We start from the raw sequence: 14,198 nt of genomic DNA on the forward strand, positions 1-14,198 counted from the left end.
AGTCTGGAACCGCGAGACCGCTACGGTCGCAGGTTCGAATCCTGCCTCGGGCATGGATGTGTGTGATGTCCTTAGGTTAGTTAGGTTTAAGTAGTCCTAAGTTCTAGGGGACTGATGACCTCAGAAGTTAAGTCCCATTGTGCTCAGAGCCATTTGAACCATTTTTTCCACGAGATTTGTCATTTAAGTGGGTATGAGGTACAATAAGATTAAGGTATTCTTAAAGTCCTCAATTCAATTGTATTAAAATGGCAATTGTAAAATCTTGCCCCTCTTGGATGATTTTCTGCGGACGCCCACGGCTCCACCTGAAGTTGTAAGCGATACATAGATACACAAGTGAGCAGCGACCTCCACACGAAACTCTAGGAGGCGACGCTCAATTTACTCGCCGTGAGAGAAGGTTTCTGTATCTGTTCGGAGATCAGGCTGGAAGCGTCGGGCCTCGGGGAGTGGGGCTGGGCTGTGTGTGCGCTTCGCGGTGAGGCCGTGGGAGCGCAGCGTGTGGTGTGGTGTGGGGTGGGGTGGCGCGCGCACCTGGCCGCCGCCGCCGCCGCCGCCTCAGCGCGGACAGCCTTTTTGCGCGCCTCGCCGCCCGATAAAGGCGGCGCTCCTCCTTTTGGAGCTGCCCGCAGGCCGCGGCCGCCCACGTGCGCCGCGATCGCAGCTTTCGCCTGCGGCCACTCCGCCACCTGCCCGCGAGCTGCCTCACGCACTACCAGCACTACACTCGCCTGCAACCGCTGCCTCTTTCTACACTTGCTGCCCCATTTGACCGAACATCTCTAGTCTGTACACTCCATTCACTGAAACGAGAGGCAGACTGCAAACACATCAAGGAACTCTTCGCAGCGCTGTCGGCGAGAGGTAAACAATACAGGGAGCGCTCGCCCAGTGTGGCCGCATCGGTTGCGAGTGTATAGGTCCTCATCCGACCGTAAAGTTTATCACGTTTGAAACACTTTTGATTATTAGCGTATCAGTGTTCGTAATTAAATTCACCATTCATTGTTTCTGTGCCCACCCAATTCCTTTTCTTTTTTCTCCGATTAGTATCACGAACCAGTAAACTCGCTATGTCATCATCCACGGATACAGCGAGCGAGATCGACGTGTTAGTTTTGAGTCCGTTCAAGAAGCGATCGAAGGAGAAGTCATTAAATTCTGCAAAGAATCGCGTGGTTCATAACGTGTATAAAACGGAGCTTGTATCCAGAGCAGTCAATGTCTGACAGTGTTTTGAAAACAGTTGCATCTACAGGTATTTGTCTTTCTTCAATGTATCGTGTGGTAAGTGAATATAAGGCTACATACACTCCCTTTAAAATCTCCCAAGAAGGAAAAATCACGACGGAAGCTTTCAGAAAGTGTTGAACTTCGAAAGAAATGCAATACGCCTGAAAGTAATTGAATTTTTTTTCGTAACGAATTGCCAACAATTGACAAAGTCCTTGGTGCTGTGAACGAAGATCCAGATTTTGGCAATTTTCGGAGAACTACATTTTATAATTATTAAAAGCAATGAATTTCAAATTTGTTCGGCGTGGACGCTGCCAATAGACGATGATGACATTATTTTATGGAGGCGGCATTATCTACGACCCATTAAATTGTTGATAGATGAAGGAACACGTATTTACTATTTTGACGAGACAGTTGAATGCAGGCGCGACTGCTACGGTCGCAGGTTCGAATCCTGCCTCGGGCATGGATGTGTGTAATGTCCTTAGTTTAGTCAGGTTTAAGCAGTTCTAAGTTCTAGGGGACTGATGACCTCAGCTGTTAATCCCATAGAGCTCAGAACCATTTGAGTTGAATGCAGGGGTAGATAAAGCTATAATATCCTCTTAACAGACTTTTCTGTCCGGATTATCCACTGGATACGAGGGCCCACCAGGTAAAGGTAAACGTCCAATTATCACACACATTGGTGGCAAAGCAGATTTCGTTGAATACTGTTTGTTGATTTTCGAATCCAAGAAGAGTGGAGATTATCATGAGGAGATGTGCGTCGATATCTTCGAGAAGTGGTTTAAAGATGTTCTTCTCGGCTTCAGCAAAACGCAGTTATTGTTCTTGATAAGGCGCCGTACCTTTCTCGACGAAAAGAAAAAGTTCCTAATGCGAATTACAACAAGCAAGACATATCAGAATGGCTAAAATCCAAAATATCGCTGCTGAAGACAGTGTGTTGAAGGAAGAAACCGTTGAAGAAAACAGGATGGCACACTTAGAACATGCAGTTGATGAAGTAGATAAAAATTCAGGGAAAACTGTTCTTCGAATTCCTCTGTACCACTTCGAATTAAACGCCATCGAGTTAGTTTGGGTCAGAATCAAAAGGTATGTCGCAGCAAAATATAGTACATACAAAATGTCGGAAGTCAAAAAAAGTATTAGAACAACCGGTAAGAACAGTGAGTGCAGAAGAGTGGAACAAATGTGTCCTCCATGAGGTGGAAAAAGTTGCAACTCAGACGTGGAAATTAGACTGCATTATAGAGGAAAGAGAAGAGCGTTTTGTTGTAAACTTGAATGTAAATAGTTTGAGTTCGAGAGAATGAAATTAGTTTTATCTTTCCTTTAACATTATTGTAAACTGGTGTTGTTATTAAAATCGCTTCTTTTTGAATTTGCTATGCCGCCTGTCGGTTTTTTACAATTTCTTTCATCACAGTGGTCAAAGTTCACAATAAAGGGTTTCTCACGAGCGACGCACGCTTCGCTTCACGACTGCCCGGCGGCCAACTGCACAGTGTTCACGAGGATTTTCGAAACCCCTGCTTTCACTGGAACGAGTGGTGGTCAGTCGCGTGAAACTGTTTATGTTTTGTCCCTGCTCTTGGTGAATACACTATAGTGTTGTATCCACAGAAAAAAGGGAAAAAAGGTAAAGTCTTGAAAATCAAATCCAATGCGGTAGCGAGAATCGGCACCCTGCCAGGCGTCACGCGACGACGAATTCACAGCCGGCGCCAGATCGGCGACGACCACCGGACTGGATGTGAACACAACAGCATTACATTGTATCCTCGCAAAGTATGCTCAGTACACAACTAGGTAAAAATGAGGCATCGGAAAGTTTTCAGAAGTAACGGCGAGCACAGGGTTAGCATAAAACAGAGAGGGGTGTTCTGGGAAGGGAACCTATAGGTCATGTGAAGCAGATGACATGCTAAAAACCCAGCCTCTAGAAAGCTACTAAGGACGAGGGCAAATGAGAGCCAATGAGAAGGCGACGTCTTCAGCATCACTTCATCTCAGAGACAGAGTGGGATGAAGGGGAAAGGCTGAACAAAACACGGAAGGAGCAGTTAGGGTGACCAACATTTGCACATGATTTGAAGGGAGATTACCAACATCTGACCATGATTTTAAGGGAGGTTTCAACTGCACAACAACGATGAATTTTCTTGTAATTGCTGACAATGTAGACATAAATATAGAAACAACTGGAGCATTTTTCTTACTTTTGCTCTATTATGTCATATGGTATCATACTTTGGGGTAACTCCACAAACCGAGAAACAGTTTTTGAGGTGCAAAAGCGAGTAATAAGACTCATTTGTAGTGTAAACTCAGAAATGAGTATGACACTCATGTTTTCGAAATACGTTTATTATGTTATATTTTCTAACATGTTCCACACCTACGAGTAACCTCTCAATTTTGGGTCTGTGCAATGAAAAGTGGATGTAATTTCTGCAAACAAAACAATTTATTTGTTCATCGCACATAATACACAAATATAATCACAATAAAGTTTTCTGCAAACAAAACAATTTATTTGTTCATCGCACATAATACACAAATATAATCACAATGAAGTTTAATTAGTTTAGACATATCTATTATGTGTGCCCTGCTACAATTACTTATTTACAGAAGTTGCAGAGCCCTGCTGGATTTTATCTTCCTGTGCAAGTTGAAAGTAGTATTGCAATTATATTCCAAACTGATTTCAATCGCAAGCTCTGACTTAGTCTGCTGCTGTTTTTCTGAACAGTTCACTTATTGTTTGTAAGAGAAATAATTCTTTCGAAGCGTTGCGAAATGTTCTCGTGTTGTGTGAGTCAATCGAGAAGTAAATAACATAATAAGCATATTTAAACATGAACGTCTCTATAATCGTCTTTCGTGAGTCTTTGTTACTTCCGTAAGTTATTTGTAAGACAGCTGCTGAGCGGTACGTGGCGAGCGCACCCATGCGTTGCCAGTACCGTACCAACCGAGAAACAAGAAAACACTCCCCCTCTCACGGCCCCTCTATATTTGTAGGCTATGCCATTATTTCTCCCCTCCTCGCATTCCCTTGTATTAGACGAACTGAAAAAAAGACTATATGTCGACAACAGTACCGATTATAATACGAAAACTTTTCGTCATCCGTCGGCCAAGGAACTTGAACGATCGAGAGTACATCGCAAGACTACTGTAACAACGGTGTTCGCTGACGAAATATACGCGAGAAAAGGCTGTCAATAACGGAGCCGGGAGAATTAAGAAAATATTACTATAATACGGGAGATCCCAGAAAAGACAGGAAAGTTGGCCACCCCATTAACAGGGTCTGAGAGTAGTAGAAATAGTATCAGAAAGTCTGAGAATCAGGAACTGTGTTTGTCGTGGAGTGGGTGCATTCCCAGTTAACACTGATACTTAGTATAGACGGAACAGTGCCATCAAACCGCCGTCTCGGTATAAGCATTTAGTCTCTTTGCGGGTACGAAGCCCAACTAATAAGAGTAGCAGAACAGAAGCTTAGGAAATGCACTAGAAACTGTAACGCGCTTCTTGTGGAGATCATTTCAGACTTCGTTCCGGCCCTTATCATATTTTGCAAGGAGTAATAGCTAGGTCAAGACTTCCTCTCACATTGTCCAACCGGCTAATTCACTCCTGGCAAGTCCCTCTCGCTCAATCCCCGATTAAACTCAAGTTTTGGACGCGGATTCGTGAAGCACCGATCGTACGACACCCAGCTACGACGAATAGACACCTCGAAAAAATAAAGTTACGCAATTAATTTTTTGTTTGGTTGCAGGTACTTGTCTGCATTCGAGGTATACATTGAAATACCCGCGCCATGGTATCTTAGCACGCCGCTACAGGAGATTGGCGAACTGGCACAGCCAATTCATGAAGAGCAGTATCGTGCAGTAATTTGTTTTCTCTATTTGAAGTAGAACAACGCAGCAAAAGTTGGAAGTATACGGCAACAACGCACCATCACGTAACATAGCGATTAAGTGACACTGACGCTTCCAGTGCGGTAAAAACAGTCTGCTCTTTGAAGAACCAGGAATCATTAGAGAAATGGAAGCCTGGTGCTCTAATACCGGTGTGTCACAATCGAAGCAATAGCAGACAAATTTAAAATCTATTTCCAGCATCTTCCATGAAATTCTGAACATGCGAAATGTCGAAGCCAGCTGAGTTCCCCAACCCGCCGAATCGAGATAACAGCGGAAATATTGCAGGTGTAACAGGTCAATTCAGATGACCTCTTTATCGGCCTAATTACCATTGACTAGCGGTGAGCATATCACTATGATCATATAACGGACTTACGAAGGTGGTTTGATATGTCTGGTAAATTTCCATGAAACAATGGAACATTTTCGTTACGCCTTCATGGTTGGTAAGCTTAATTAATACAAGAATCTATATCGAATTCCAATACTGATTTGCATACTGTTCATTGTTGACAGCCGTCTGAATTGGTCAGAGTGGCGACTGCAATTGAAAATGGAGAAAGAAGAATTCTGTGCTGTTATTAAACATTTTCGTTTGAAGTGTTGGACTGTTGCACAAATCCAAACAGACTGGATGAAGTTCATGCAGGCCCTGCACCATCACTGAAGACTATTCAATGGTTCAAATGGCTCTGAGCACTATGGGACTTAACATCTGAGGTCATCAGTCCCCTAGAACTTAGAACTACTTAAACCTAACTAACCTAAGGACATCACACACATCCATGCCCGAGGCAGGATTCGAAGACTATTTACTTTGGATTTACGGATTCAAATGTGGCTGGATACGCACGACTACACTTGCCGTCACTACAAAGGAAATCACTGACAAAATCCGTGATATGGTAATGCAAGACAGACAAATAAAAATTCATGAGAGTGCTGAGACTCTAGGCTCGTCATAATATCCTACACGGAGAATTGACTATGAAGAAGCTGTGCGTAAGGTGTGTGCCGCGGTTGCTCATCCGGCACAACATTTCGAAATGCTGGCGATGTTTAATAGCAATCCGTAAGATTCTTTGCGCCAATTTGTGACTGTTGACGAAACCTTGATTTATCATTACACACCAGAGTTAAAACGGCAGCCAAAACAATGGACTTAGGCTGGTGAAAGTGCACCGAAGAAGGTAAGAACCATTTTGTCAGCTGGTAAGACGTTGTCCACTGTCTTTTTTGACTCCCAAGGCTTAATCCTTGTAGATTACTTAGTAAAAGGTAGACTCGTAAGTGGATCCTATTATGCTTCATTGTTGGATCATTTGAAACTTGCGCTGGCTGCAGAACGACCACGATTGGCGGTTAATGCACAATCCCACGCATCAGCGGCAACAATGACAAAAGTGCATGGATTGGGCTTTGAATTGGTTCATCATACACCGTGTTCACCAGACTTAGCCCAAGTGACTTCTTCCCGTGCCCTAACTTGAAACTTTGGCTTGCTGAGAAGAAATTTACATCAAACGGAAGTGATAGTTGCAGTCAACGAGTATTTTGCAGAGTTTGACAGAACCTATTTTTCCGATGGGATGAAAAAGCTGGAGGATTGCTGGACCAAGTGTATATCCCTCAAACGCAACTTATACGGCGAAGTAAGGTGCGTTGCTTACGAAGCAAATGTCTTTATCTTGCTTTTTTTTATTTTTTTTTATTTTTTACCAGACATATCAAACCACCCTCGTATTTGACAACTGTTACTGTATTGTACATCTACTACTACTAAGTAATTGGTTAGAGTTCTGTAAGACATTGTCTGTTAATATTGCTTACCTTGGGTTATAATGACTTGGTGTGTACAGATGCAATGTAACGTACGTAAAATAAACAGTGTTATTTATTGTGTAATGTTATTTCCATGTGTGTATGTAATTTCTTCGTAATTTTAAGAGCTTTGATCCTTTAGGAAAATTAATATCTGTGAACGATGCTACGAAGAGACACATGAGGAGCGATGGTGAGCTATGGAGAGTGGCAACTGTGAGTGGAGTGGCATACCATGAGTAAAACGGACTATTGTCATTAGCGGTATTAAGTTGTGTATTGTCTGGGTGGCTACGCTCGAAACTGTATCGGAATCTATGAGGGCATGGCTTCTGAACAGTTTAGATTTGGTGTCGTGTAAATAAACGGGCGGACTGCACGTCAGAGTTGATATTCGACCGGCCGTCAACTAACCTGACTAGCCCCGCTCCATTCCGCTTGCAGAAACAGGGAAAGTTTGTTGTTTATTTTGACGGACCAGCGATCAACGAGACAACAGAACGTCGACACACCAGGGATCCTACAGCAGTCGTCTCGGGTAAGAAGCTGCAGCACGCACATCTCTGCAATCACACTATCGACTGTCGGCTGACGTTTCACTGCTTCTGGGCATGAATACAAAGAAACTCTTGTAGACAAATGTTATTGAAGCATGCTACATAGATTCAAGTCAGTTCTCGATTTATCTTTCACCACCTCTCCTCCAGTAACATCTCAAATTAAAATTACATTTGTGCTGTCAAGGCCTACTTCATTGTCAGGACTTTACGTAGTTGTCACATGACAAAGTGAGCTGACATAGCGTTTATGATGAAGACATTAGTTCTCTCTTACTTTGTTAATTCGTGGTAATACCAAATCCATAATTTGACTAACTATATTTTAAAAATACTGGAGTAAATATTGAACAATTTTATGTTATTTGCTTGTTTGTCGATTGCACTGCTTAGTAATTAAAGTTTCCCACCAAGGACATTCTGAATACTATCAGACCTAAGTTGTTTACAGTAATAAGCCAATACGCCTCAGATTTGCCAACTTGGTGAAAGACGTTTTCGTATAACGAAGTCGCACTGACTACCCACATATCTATCTTCCTTAGCAATCAGTAAGCCAAAGTTATTTATTGCGGCACAACCATTTACACAAATAATATTTGCGGACTTTTATCTGTTTTTGTGTCTCACACGTATTTATTTAGTATGTGATTGAATGTGCTTGTGTACCTTACCAGCAACTCAGTCTTTCTTTCTTGGAGACAGGCTACCTACAGAAAGTAGAGAGATAGTAGTCCAGGACAGAAACAGTCTGCTTAGAGTTGGATTAAATGGACAGATACGTAGCGCTTTAATCATGACGATTTATTAGGTGTTTTGGTGAACATGTTGCAACGGAATCTCTATGAGATATGTGCGGTAAGGAGCTTTAAGATATTACAAGCAAATTGACAAAATAGGGGAAATGTACCACCTGCGTATTTATTTGTAGAACACGGTGGAAAGTATTATAGAACACGTAACCGAATGACAATCCCTTCAACTTTCCATAAAAACAGTCTTAACTGAAAAGCAGTGGTAAATCGGAATCGGTCAAAGTATAGATGAAGTTAGGATCGTTTTAACCCCGTGACAAAGGAGAAAAACAAACAGCAGAAAAACGTATGCTACTGACAGATTGTGCTCTTAAGGGGGCAAACCGTACTGGTGCATAGTACCGAAATCCCCTGTCGGTGTTACGGGAGGCTGTCAAGATAAAATGTCGCGGAACTCTTTATTCTACACGACAACGTCTCATCCTGCACAAGAATGTAGAAGCATATGCTCGTTCTTTGACCCATAAAATGTTGATTCCTCCTCCCCCCTCCTGCAGCCCCCCCTTTCCGACCATACCGCATTTTCTCCTGACATAGTAATCAGCTTCTTCCTCTTTCCTCGGTTCAAAAAACCATTTCGTGGTAGCCATTTACAGAGCGTCTACATTGTCATTTTAGAGGTAAAACTGTTCGTGAACAAACAAATTTCAGACTTCTTCAAGCAAGTTCCCCTTCAAGTCATTTGTCTTTGGGAAAAGTGTGCCACATTGGTAGGTGAATGCATAGACGACTAATACCCATCACCAAGTTTCTTTTTTTTTAAGGTGATAATTACAACTTTACTACTACCTCTCGTATCTCTGCACGTTCATTAGGTCCAGACGGTAATTAATAGAGGGGCCCCCCAGTTGATGCCACGCTCCTTGATTTCTGAGAGGCATTTGATGCTATTTTGCACCGTCATCTCGTAAATAAAACAGGTGCTTGGGGAATGTCGGAACAACGTTACGAATGAACTTTCTCGAAAAAACAGAGTTCCGTACATTGTTCTTTATATGAATACTTCGTCAGAATTGGAAGTGGCGTCTCGGATATCTCGAGAAATTGTGGTGAGATCGTTACTGGGGTGCCTAACTTTTTCACACGAAATAACCTTTTACTCATTGGAGATACTTGTAATCTCTTTTCATCTTGACAAATATTGACCAGGAGCTCGTGAAACAAAAACCAAAATATGTTCACGACTTTATCGATTGCCAAGATACAAGTAACTCAACAGATGTAGGAACTCTTTTGCACATAATGTGTCCACTGGCATCCAGATATCAGAACTGGCTTTACATATTTATACTCCTTGGCGCTCCCCTCTCCTTGTCGTCCCCCAGTTTGAACGCCTCCGCCACCCCCCCCCCCCCCCCGCCTTCCAAATATTAACTTGGTAGTATTGTGCAAAATGTTCAAATGTGTGTTAAATCGTATGGGAATTAACTGCTAAGGTCATCAGTCCCTAAGCTTACACACTACTTAACCTCAATTAACCTAAGGACAAACACACACGCCCATGCTCGAGGGAGGACTCGAACCTCCGCCGGGACCAGCCGCACAGTCCATGACTGCAGCGCCTCAGACCGCTCGGCTAATCCTGCGCGGTGAAAGAGATTCGGATACCGCCTCCAAATGGTTAGCATTATGACAAAACAAATCACTAACAATAGCGGAATCACCTTCATCGTTCCTTGAAAGCACTGCCACCTTCCGCTTCTTTACAGGTTTAATGATGTTACTGTCATTGGAATGGACGTCAGAATCATAAGAAACATTCATTTATACAGTCATCCGGATCTTTGTTCTCAGTAGTTACAACGAAACATTGCATCGCAAAAGCGCCAGAAAGTACTTTAATTTTGTTCATTTCCTTCCGTTTTATGAACAGGACCATCTCTACAAATAGGAAAAACGTCAGTACCTGAAATACTAACTATTTGAAATATCAAAATGCAATCAAAATGCTAAAAAAAAATACATGAAGGCAATCAAGTTAAATACATTGGCGCTTGCTATATAAACACCTAAATAAACGAAATAGTTAAATTATATCAAAGCTGACGGCATCTACAGACAGCATAAGGAAAATGCGAGTTATCGTGATATCCTTCCAAAACGGATGGCGGGCAAAACACGAGTAAACTCGAGATTCGACCGCAGTGTGCTAAAAGCTACGCCACCTCGCTCTGTTATGTGACAAAACCGGCTTTGCCAAACATATACAGACTGCGTGTTCCTTAATATACAGCTGTCGATGTGACGACAGATTTTATGCAAGTAAATTTGTAGTTTGAGTGTATTAATCAAAATTTTATCATTTAATTTTTAATGATATAATCTTCAGTGCGATTGGGTCTGTAGCCGTGATGAATTTTTTGAATGATTTCGTGATGGCTTCAGCTGACATTCTCTTTATTTTATGTACGATTGTACAATTTCGGCCTTGCCCATCTTGAAGTATCTTAATCAGAAGCATCATACATCGGATGAGTTAGTATCACTTATGAATTTAACATACGGACAAGCGATATCGCAAGATATATTAGGAGGATTGTAACTTACTTCATGATCTATTCTGGTATATTATGCCATACACGTCTTTGCTCTTATGATTGCATGTAATTGTCAAAAAATAAATTATAAATAGTTTTTCGTTTTTTAGGAGCACGTTACTGTTGAGCAGTTGTTGCAGTGTTCTAAAGCCGAGGTTTTTAACATCTTTACACTAGAAAGATTGTGATTATTTTACAGAAATTCGTTAATTCAGCTATATATGTCTTTGTTATCAACTATATTTAATTATCGTCCATCACTGGTGTAAATATGATTGCATGTAATTTCCTCAAAATTACTTATAACCTTTTGTTCTATTCTGTGGGAGCACGTCATTTTCGACCAGTTGTCACGAATATGATATAAGTCGACCACATTACAGTAATGAAACAATATTGAAAACGATGTAAATCGAGTAAAACCTCCTCCTACTAGCTTTATGGTTGTGTGACTTTCGCATTGCAATCACATTTATTAACGAGAATAGCGATGATTAGACATCCTATGATTCTATAATGCTTCATCGCAGAACTAGTAAAAAGTTATCTAGGAATTTTCCATTTTGCGGGTGTTTTGTTCATTTAAAACTATGCTGATTGGTCTTTTAGATGGAAGTAAATTTCAATTTCTTGCATCACATCCATGATTTTATCTTTCTGTACCTTACGTAATATTTGTAATGATTTATGAACAACAAGTATTTTGTAGCTGGCGTCTTTTAAGTGTGCAGCACATTTTACGAGCGGTCGTTTAAAAATAAAACTGCTTTTGCTTAAAATGAAATGGCCGTGTCGCTAAAGCAAATCGACAGGTTTCAGTTACCTAATTCGCAAACTAGCGGGGACACAGTGGGGATCACATCCACAAACTATTCGCTGTTCTGCAATGGCACTGTGCTTTTCTACTGCTGAATATGCTTCTCCAGTCTGGTACAGGTCATCTCATGCCAGACAAGTAGACATTGCTCTCAACGAAACCTGCAGGTTGATCACAGGTTGCTGAAGACCTACCCCAACTGATAAGCTCTACTGCCTGGCTGGAATAGCGCCACCATGGATACGCAGAACAGTGGCTGCCAACAAGGAGAGACTGAAAGTGGAACAGGACAGTGCCCATCCACTGCATGGACATAATCCACCACAGCAACGGCTGAGATCGCGAAAGAGCTTCCTGAGAACATCCGAAAAGCTCACCATTTCACCTGAGAAGGCAAGGCTGGAGTTATGGAAGAAGTCGACGCCTCACCTGCAGACGCCAGAAGCTGAAGAACTACCACCTGGACACAACTAGAGCTGGCTGGTGTGGAAATATTTAAACAGATTACGATCAGGAGTTGGACGATGGAGAGACAACCTGAAGAGATGGGGCTTCATAACAGAAGATACGTCCTGTGATTTTGGACCAGAACAAACCACAAGCCACATGCTCCAGTGCCTTTTGTGCCCTACATCCTGCACGAAGATTGATCTCCTGCAAGCCAGTCCAAGCGCCTTGGAGGTTGCCAAGTACTGGGCACATGTAATATAAATACAATTTGTATATATGTATGTACATATTTATTGATGTGTATGGCTACTGTAAATTTGTATGTTTCTGACTCGAGAATAAAAAGTTACCTGCGACTCACATCACCGTTGTGTGATGTCTTCAGTAATCAATAACTGATTCCAAAAGACATTCGACATTAGCTGGTGAATGCATGGTGACGCACAGGTGTCACGATTTGCTGAGACAAGGCGTAGCAGTGCTTGTCGAGGAATGAGGAAAATTCAGACAGTTTCACACATCATCGACTGGTCGGCTTGTAGACGGTACTGTCACCTGCAGTTGGAGTACGTACTGCGGTGTCAGAGAGAAGAGAGTGTGTGTACGCAGCGTGAGCAGTGCTGCTGACAAGGGAACCTCCCCATCGCACCTCCCTCAGATTTAGTTATACATTGGCACAGTGGATAGGCCCTGAAAAAGCTGAACACAGATCAATCGAGAAAACAGGAAGAAGTTGTGTGGAACTATGAAAAAATAAGCGAAATATACAAACTGAGTAGTGCATGCGGAAGATAGGCAATATCAAGGAGAATATGGGCTCGGGAGCGCCGTGGTCCCGTGGTTAGCTTGAGGAGCTGCGAAACGAGAGATCCATGGTTCAAGTCTTCCCTCAACCGAAAATTTTACTTTCTTTATTTTCGCAAAGTTATGATCTGTCCGTTCGTTCATTCATTCACGTCTCTGTTCACTGTAATAAGTTTAGTGTCTATTTTTTGCGACCGCACCGCAAAACCGTGCGATTAGTAGACGAAAGGACGTCCCTCTCCAATGGGAACCGAAAACATTTGATCGCAAGGTCATAGGTCAACCGATTCCTCCACAGGAAAACACGTCTGATATATTCTATACGACACTGGTGACGGCATGTGCGTCACATGACAGGAATATGTTGTCGACCCACCTAACTTGTACACTTAGCGAATGGGTAGAAAAATTCTTCTACCTTGCCCGATTTAGATTTTATTGTGGATGTGATAATCACTCCCAAAAAAGTGATGAAAACATAAGAGTTTGTCACACAAACTGAAAATAAAAAATTAAACTTTTTACTCGTGGGAAGACTTGAACCTACGACCTCTCGTTCCGTAGCTATTCTCGCTAGCCACGGGACCACGGCGCTCCGTAACTCTCATTGTCCTCGATGTTGCATATCTTCGCATGGACTACTCAGTTTGTATATTTTACTTATTTTTTTCATAGTTCCACACAACTTCTCCCTGTTTTCTCGATTGATCTGTGTTCAGTTTTTCAAGGCCTATCCACTGCGCCAACTTATAACTAAATCTGAGGGGGGTGCGATGGGGAGGTTCCCTTGTGAGTGTGGTGAAGGTTAGCAGCATGCGCTGGCAGGGCAGCACTCACCGCGGCAAGGAGCAGCGCCAGCAGGCAGAGGCGGAGGCAGGGGCCGGGCTGCAGGGCCGCGGAGGCGGCCAGCGTGCGGGGCCGCCACTCCGTCACGCCGCTCCTCATCGTAGCCGCAGCCTCGCTCTGCAACAACCAGTCACGTGGTCACTGCCTAGTGTGGCTCAAACTCCTCTGTAATCATCCACATGTACACAGTTAGAAACGACACTCGTCTACACATTCAAGGACAGAAAAACCGACCCACCACGAAGCAACTTTCCGAAGGACATATAAATCTGTGGGTGTGATGCACACGTACAGATAAACAAATTTCAGGAAAATTGTGTCATTTATTCAAGGGAAAGCACTTCACAAAATGAGCA

The 14,198-nt window shown here is 42.6% G+C and overlaps 1 protein-coding gene across 4 annotated transcripts in view; it reads right to left on the bottom strand.

The window, feature by feature from the left end:
• Nucleotides 1-14,198, bottom strand: part of LOC124712604 — a 498,348-nt gene that overhangs the window by 39,090 nt on the left and 445,060 nt on the right. For all 4 annotated transcript variants that reach the window (XM_047242885.1, XM_047242886.1, XM_047242883.1 and 1 more), the window contains exon 2: nucleotides 13,834-13,959. In XM_047242885.1, coding sequence (XP_047098841.1) covers nucleotides 13,834-13,959 — 126 coding nt within the window. The remainder of the gene's footprint in view (nucleotides 1-13,833; nucleotides 13,960-14,198) is intronic.

This window comes from Schistocerca piceifrons, chromosome 1, assembly GCF_021461385.2.
Source record: "Schistocerca piceifrons isolate TAMUIC-IGC-003096 chromosome 1, iqSchPice1.1, whole genome shotgun sequence".
NCBI lineage: Eukaryota > Metazoa > Arthropoda > Insecta > Orthoptera > Acrididae > Schistocerca > Schistocerca piceifrons.